The sequence below is a fragment of the Halyomorpha halys genome, unplaced genomic scaffold, assembly GCF_000696795.3.
Source record: "Halyomorpha halys isolate HHAL.00 unplaced genomic scaffold, Hhal_1.1 Scaffold145.1, whole genome shotgun sequence".
Lineage (NCBI taxonomy): Eukaryota > Metazoa > Arthropoda > Insecta > Hemiptera > Pentatomidae > Halyomorpha > Halyomorpha halys.
Genome location: NW_027115461.1, coordinates 1,497,096 through 1,504,655, shown reverse-complemented (window position 1 = coordinate 1,504,655; position 7,560 = coordinate 1,497,096). Strand labels below are relative to the sequence as shown.

The 7,560-nt window shown below is 30.0% G+C and overlaps 2 protein-coding genes across 2 annotated transcripts in view; one reads left to right on the top strand and one right to left on the bottom strand.

Annotated features, from left to right (window-relative positions):
* The window catches only part of san (Probable N-acetyltransferase san), a 25,773-nt gene extending 23,296 nt beyond the window's left edge, over positions 1 to 2,477 (bottom strand). Inside the window, exon 1 of the mRNA XM_014417044.3 lies at positions 2,352 to 2,477. Coding sequence (XP_014272530.1) covers positions 2,352 to 2,422 — 71 coding nt within the window. The 5' untranslated portion in view covers positions 2,423 to 2,477. The remainder of the gene's footprint in view (positions 1 to 2,351) is intronic.
* Positions 1 to 7,560, top strand: part of LOC106678503 (Vacuolar H[+] ATPase 68 kDa subunit 2) — a 34,429-nt gene that overhangs the window by 16,180 nt on the left and 10,689 nt on the right. Inside the window, exons 5-8 of the mRNA XM_014417043.3 lie at positions 1,258 to 1,395; positions 3,791 to 3,942; positions 4,637 to 4,778; positions 6,899 to 7,028. Coding sequence (XP_014272529.1) covers positions 1,258 to 1,395; positions 3,791 to 3,942; positions 4,637 to 4,778; positions 6,899 to 7,028 — 562 coding nt within the window. The remainder of the gene's footprint in view (positions 1 to 1,257; positions 1,396 to 3,790; positions 3,943 to 4,636; positions 4,779 to 6,898; positions 7,029 to 7,560) is intronic.

Genomic DNA, 7,560 nt, shown 5'->3' with positions numbered 1-7,560 from the left:
TGATGATAGAATAGTATAGTAAGAGAGTATATAACATAAAATATAACTACACTAAGGTATGGATGGCTAAATATGATTTTCATTTGATGATAGAATAGTATAGTAAAAAAATTAAAAGTCTATAGAAAATAAATTTAAAAACAATACCATTTATCTTCATTTTCGTCTTTTAGTGTGTACTGTATTTTTATATATATTTTTATTTATTATTATTTCCGTTTTCATTAATTATCTAATACTTTTTATAATTCTTGTTTATTTATACTTTTCACTGTACATCTTATTTTTATTTGTTTTAATTTACTTTTTAATTTTTATATAAACGTTCTTATATTTTAAATAATTTTTAACGGTACCTTAGTTAATTAACCTTCATTTCATGTTATCTGTTCTTTTACTTTGCTAAATTATTTTAGTTTTTTTTTTAGCCGTGATGATGCCCTGCAAAGTGGGGTGAAACGTTGGCTCATGATAGTTTCTTTTTTTACTATTTGATTTATTTGACTGTCTTCCTTGTATATATAATAAAATGTTTTTTACTTTAAAAGGTTTTCTTCTTATATTTGATATTTTTTTGTGAAACGTTCTTCCTGTTGATGTATTTAATTCATAATAATATATTTTCATCAACATTTTGGGGCTCTTTTCTCATCTTCAGGATCAACAATCTGGAATAATAATTTTACCATTTTATAAAATAAACAGCTTTGTCGAAGGTGCATATTATTTTTAAATTCAGAATTGCTTTTTTCTTTTTTTTTTTTTTTTTTTACTTTATCAGTTGCTACATTGTTCTTTTGATTTTTGTCTTCCAATACACACTAACGGGGGGTTACAGTACACATGTCCAATGGGGTTAGTGTGTATTGGCCCCGATAGGGCTATCAAAACAAGACTTATCAGATATCTTTCGAAGGAGCTGGATTAGGGACCTCCTAAATGCATCTTCAAATTTCAATTTCATTGGAGAGCCTTAACCTTCATGACGTTTTTTATACATCTCATTCACTGAATGTAAAATATTTACAGTTGTGAATAAAATAAATAAAGTAAAAAAAAAAAAATCTATAAAGATATAAAAATCTATTAATTTTATTCTCTATATTAGAGAATTATTATATATCTCTAATATATTATTAATATATTCTACATATTTAGTGTTGGTTCTTTTATTTAAGTTATGTACCATTTTACTTCTACTCGTAACATGTATTTTTTCAATTTTTTTTACATTAAATTATGATTGATTATTTACAGGTCGGAAGTCACATAACTGGAGGTGATCTATACGGAGTTGTTCATGAAAACACTCTTGTCAAACACAAGATGATCCTACCTCCGAGGGCCAAAGGTACAGTCACCTACCTTGCCGCCCCCGGTAACTACACTGTTGATGTAAGTTTTGTCTACTGGAAAGTCTTTTTGTTTAGTCTGTACAGCAGGATAACATACCAGTTTTTGATTGTCACTTATTTATTTATGGATCATGTAGTTAGAGAAAGTATTGCAATCATGTAAAATTTCAAATTCGAGATTTCGACATACACTTTTTAAAGTTTCCTGAGTCCAAATAAACAAGTCTCGCAAAAAGTTCTGTCCGTGTTAACAGCCTACCTTAAAAACGAAAAGTCATAGGAAACTGAAATTCCATATTTAAGGCAGATATTTAAGTCAATTATTTACTAAATTAAAAAAAAAAATTAATAATACATTAAGAAAATAAGTAAACTAAGTTATAAACGATTAAATAAAAATTAAATTAAAAATACATAAATGAAAATAATTGTTTTTATAAATAAACAATTTTTATAAAATATATATTTCTTCCTTTTTATTCTATTTTTATATGACTAAAAAAATATAAATAAATAATATGAATGTTCCACATTCTACATGGATGTATGTATACTGGTACTGATATTTGGTGGGGGAACTAGTCCGGCAAGTGGGCATCCTGGTCCTTTTTGCCAACCCCTGGAAACCTCTAACAGAGTTGCAGTTGCGAAATAACCTAGGTAGGAGTGTCAAGATTCATTTTTCAGGACTTCCGAAAAATAAATATTAACTGCCTCAGGTGGGAATCGAACCTACAACGTTCCAAACCAAGCACTCTGGGGCCTATACCCCAACCCACACTGCCTTGATACAAATATCTCTGGTGTATGTATACATCTTGATTATGACTGCTCTAATGGGAAGAATACTATTTAAATAAAAATGAATATTTCTTAGAATAGAAAAATTTGTTGATGTCGATAATTCACTTAATTTGATGCTATATAGAGTTCATTTATAAATTATATATTTATTAGTAGTAACAATATTTTATAATATCTGAGATCTGCGCTTACCATGATCTTCTTGCGTTGAGGAAAGAGCAATAATGGAAAAAGGGGCGAGTGCGAGCTAAACCCTGCCCCATTTTTTATTCTAATGTAATGTGCTATAATTTTTAATTTATATTTTCCATCAGTACATATAAATTTTAATATTAATTGTTTTGTCTTTGTTTTTTAGTTTTTTGTTTTGTTTTTTTAATAACAATTAAATAACATCTGACTACATATTTTTATTCTATAAAAAAATAACACTGCAAAATCATATTAACTTTGCAATTTCAATGTAAAGGAAACAAACATAGCTTTATATTCCAGACTCAATCGGTCTCAAAACCTTCTAGGATTCGTTGGCTTTTATTATTCCAGGAACAGCTCTAATTATAGTGTAATATTCAAGATATATTTTAAAATAAATAAAAGTTTTTTATTAGTTTTTATTTATTATCTGATCCAAAATATAGCTTTGAAGATGACAAGGTTAAATGAAAAGATCAAATATTAAATATATATGATAATTTTATTTCAAATTATATATAATATTATTGACTCGTATCTCAGGGCATGTTTTCCAGGTAATCTGAATACTAAACTAAATTAATAGCTACTTTTACAAGTATACTTAAATTCTATGTTGAGCTAACTAAGCAATCATATATTCTTTATTGATGACTTGGTTTTCGAAGTATTCTGTCCCAAAAAACTATCACTGACTGTGAACAAAGGATTCAGTACCACCTGCTTCCAGATGTTCTCTCACCCTGCGATCTAAACAAAGAGTCTTTCTTCCTTCAGTTATATACTCTTCTTGGATGACTGTCTTCCACTGACTGTAGACAAAGGGTAGTCCACACCACCTCTTCCTGGAGACGTCCTCCTAGTTTCCTGGACATATCCAACCTATTGGTCATCCGAACAATAAGTGTTCCCTCCTTTGTTCCCAATCTTGGGTCCTCGATCTAAACATCGATGGTAGCACAACGGTTTTGAGTTTTTGTCTGTTATTCTCTTCATGTATATTTTTCCTCTTCTATTTTTATATTTTTACTTAAATTTACTATAAATACACTCCTGATAGAAAATTAGATTAAGTGACAATTTATTTGAATTTGCTCAACGTGGCAGCGTTTCTACTTATTTCAGAATGTTGCTGCCATCTTGGCTTTTTTAACAATGTTTTCCACTCCATATTTGACTGAACAAAATTGGTTAGCTTGCTTTTTGGTTTGATAAAAAAAAATCAACAAATATTAATATTGATACATAAAATAAAATATAACTAAAACAACTTATACATATAAAAATAACTTTTTATCAAAAATGAGGATATTACAATAGATAAATATAATATTGCCTTCACAAGCAAACACTTTGTCATATTTATAAACTAATACATACTATTAATTGCTTACATTTATTTTAATTTAAATATTTCAACTGATTTTTCTCCATAGGATGTTGTTCTTGAAACTGAGTTCGACGGAGAAAAAACCAAGTTTACTATGCTGCAAGTCTGGCCTGTGAGGCAGCCCCGGCCAGTCACTGAGAAACTTCCTGCCAACTATCCCTTGCTCACCGGGCAGCGTGTCTTGGATGCCCTTTTCCCGTAAGTGATTGTATCTTAAGCAGTAAATATAGCATGTAATGAACTATTTGAGGTTTTTTGAATGATGTAGAGACATACCCAATCATCTATATAATTTATGAGGTGCTCATAGTTGACTGTAGATTGATATGAGAAGTTGGTTTAGGGAAGGAGAGGGGGGTGCGATCAGTAAAAGATACACAAAGAAGTGAAATTTATTTATTTTAACAACCTTAATTCAGAGATAAATAAAAAGAAAGTAATAACAAATAAACTTAGAAACATAGCAATAAATTAAGTAGATTATTAGTATCAACTTCTATCTTCTTAATTTATTGTTTTATATATTTTCTAGTTTGTTATTATTTTATTTTTCTCTGAATTAAGATTGTTTTTTCAGTGCTGATGAAAGCCTGACTGAAATTCAGGTCGAAACGTCGGCAAAAATGTTTTACTTATTTTTGTATCCTTGTTATTTTACTTATTATTGCCTTGTCCTCATATAATTTATAATGGATTAGACAATCAGATATGAATATTATCATAAATTAATTATCATATTTTATGATGATTTTTATTTGGAAAGTATGATATTAACATATATTTACTAAAATTTGTTGTTCAAGGTATTATTATTATATAATAAAAAAAAAGTTTGATATGAGATGGAACTTATTACTTTTTTGTTTCTAATATTTTAATTGTATTTTTCTAGTTGTGTCCAAGGAGGTACTACAGCCATCCCAGGGGCTTTCGGTTGTGGTAAAACTGTCATTTCACAAGCTTTGTCCAAGTATTCCAATTCAGATGTCATTATTTACGTCGGTTGCGGAGAGAGAGGAAATGAAATGTCTGAGGTAATGCTGGAATTTTAGTCAATAAAATTCATATGCTAAGATACAGATTGCTTTTGCTTTTATATATATATCTTTGTATTTTGTAAAATTTTATTTATTCAATCTGTCTTTTTTGCCATATCCGTCTAAAAATAACAAATGAAACCCATTAGCATATATTTTTTTATACATCCATCATTCCTCTTTTCATTACTTTACTGTGCCTAATGTTAACATATACCCATCACATAGTAATAGGCAACTTCCCAAAATGCTGCCAGTGCATCTGCTCAAGGCCTTTAGACTTATATGTAACTGCCCACCTAACCACAAACTTTGGTAGATATTTATTAATCCATTCCTCTCCCCTATGGAATTCTATTCCCTCCTTCATCCGTAGTTCAAATACCCATCCAACCTTCAAATTCCGTATCTTCGACCACCTTCTGTCCACCCAATCCTGGAAGAATAACAATTGAAAGCTTCAAACAAGGATTATATATTTTCTGTATTTAATGTTTTTGGATTTTCGTTTGTACTTTTTCTTTTTATTTATTATCAGAAGTGTTTGTCATCTTATGTTTTATGATATGACATATTGTTTTACTTAATCTGTTCTATTCTTATTTTATTTATTCTGTTAATTATTGTTGTTCATTTTTATCTTTTTAAATTCATTATTTTATTATAGTTTATGACGTTTTATAATTTAATTTTTATTTTGTATTTTACTCTAAGGCTTTTCTTGGCTTATATCCTGTTGTAGATATTTTACTGGCCTACATACAATTATTTATGTAGCAAAATATTTTCAAATAGGAACCTTTATAATCTACTTAAAAAATGTAAAAAGTCGACTTTATAATCTCAGTAATCTGAACTTCAGTACTCTGGAAACTCCAGTAATCCGACCTGACAAAAAAAAACATTACTTTTTTGAGACAACTTAGGAGGCAAAAACACTTTCATTTGCCTAAAACACATGTATAAGGTGTTTTTTTAAGCCCGATAGAACTTGAAATTGTAAAAAATAACACAAAAAATTAAATTGTAATCAAAATTTTTTTTTTATTCGAAAGATCAATACGTGACATTAACATTTGAAAATGATTTCGGGCATATGGGCACCGCGGCTGTTCTTGACGAAGCGCATTCTGGACGTCCAATTTTGGGCCACTTTTTCGAGCACTGCTGGCCGTATGTCACGAATAACACGAACAATGCTGGCCTCCAAGGCGTCAATTGTTGCTGGTTTATCAGCATAAACCAGTGACTTCACGTAGCCCCACAGGAAATAATCGAGAGGTGTCAAATCGCACGACCATATGCGGCAATTTTGCTTATTAACAAACCCGTTAAGCCAAAAATGCGCCTCATCGCTGAACACAATTTTACAGAATGCGCTTCGTCAAGAACAGCCGCGGTGCCCATATGCCCGAAATCATTTTCAAATGTTAATGTCACGTATTGATCTTTCGAATAAAAAAAAATTTTGATTACAATTTAATTTTTTGTGTTATTTTTTACAATTTCAAGTTCTATCGGGCTTAAAAAAAGACCCTATATAAAGGACATTTTTAACCTCCCGATCTATAGGCGAGTTATTATAATCACCATGAAAATCAAAAGTGGAAATTTTTAAAGTTTCTATATGAGGTAATCTATGTCCTATAAAAGTGTTCATAATAAATTTTTTTGGAATTAAAAATAAACAATATCTATTGTATAATTTTTTTTTATTATACTCTTTTTCATTTATAAATGAACAGTCCAGTCTTATAATTTTAACAAATTAAATAATAAAAAAGAAAACAAAAGTTATAGCTGCCCAAAATACAGCTAGTGACCAGCGATGTTATAAGACTCGTAGCACCTGATGAAAGGTTAATGGAAAGATAGAGTGTTTGGGAGAATGGTCATTTTTCACAATACCTTCTGTAATCCAAACTCCCCCCCCCCTTGCAGCAATTAGTTCAGATTACTGATATTATGTTATATTCAGTTTACTAATTATAGAAGTATTTAGAAAAAAGGCAAGGAATGTTTCAATTTATCATAAATGTATTTTAAAATTTAATTTAAGATTATTTTTTTTGCTATTAAGTATTGAAAGATGTATATTTTTAATTATCTAATTTTAGGTATTGAGAGATTTCCCTGAGTTGTCAGTTGAGATCGATGGCGTAACTGAATCTATCATGAAGAGAACAGCTCTAGTAGCCAACACCTCTAACATGCCTGTGGCTGCCCGAGAGGCTTCTATTTATACTGGTACGTCTAGAATACAATAATAATAAAAGCCTTAGGTAACCTTTACGTTCAATGTTGATACCACCAATATCTGTCTACCCGATGACGCCCATCCAAACCGAAATCAGCAAGATCAGTTTTGATGCAATCTATATTTTGGATTACCCATGGGATGGTTAGGGATGTTTACCCATCAGATCAGTTTTAATTAAATTTTTAGGGATACATTTGTTACTAATCCCCACAACCTTACAAGCCCATCTTATTTGCCACAATGTCAATCTCAATGCAATATCATCTGAGTTTTATTTGTTGGGTGCAAATCATGCAATCACTTATTTTTAAAACCTTAGGGTGCTATTTCTTTCTTGATGTAAGAGACCCTTTCATATTCGTATAGAACAATAGAAAAGATAATATTTTTACTGAGGTGTAGATAGTTGACCGTAGATTAATGCTTGGAGAAGTTTGTCGGGGGGTGCGGTCAGCAAAGAACAACATAAATAAACAAAACCATATTTATTTATTTTATGCCGACGTTTCGACCTGAGTT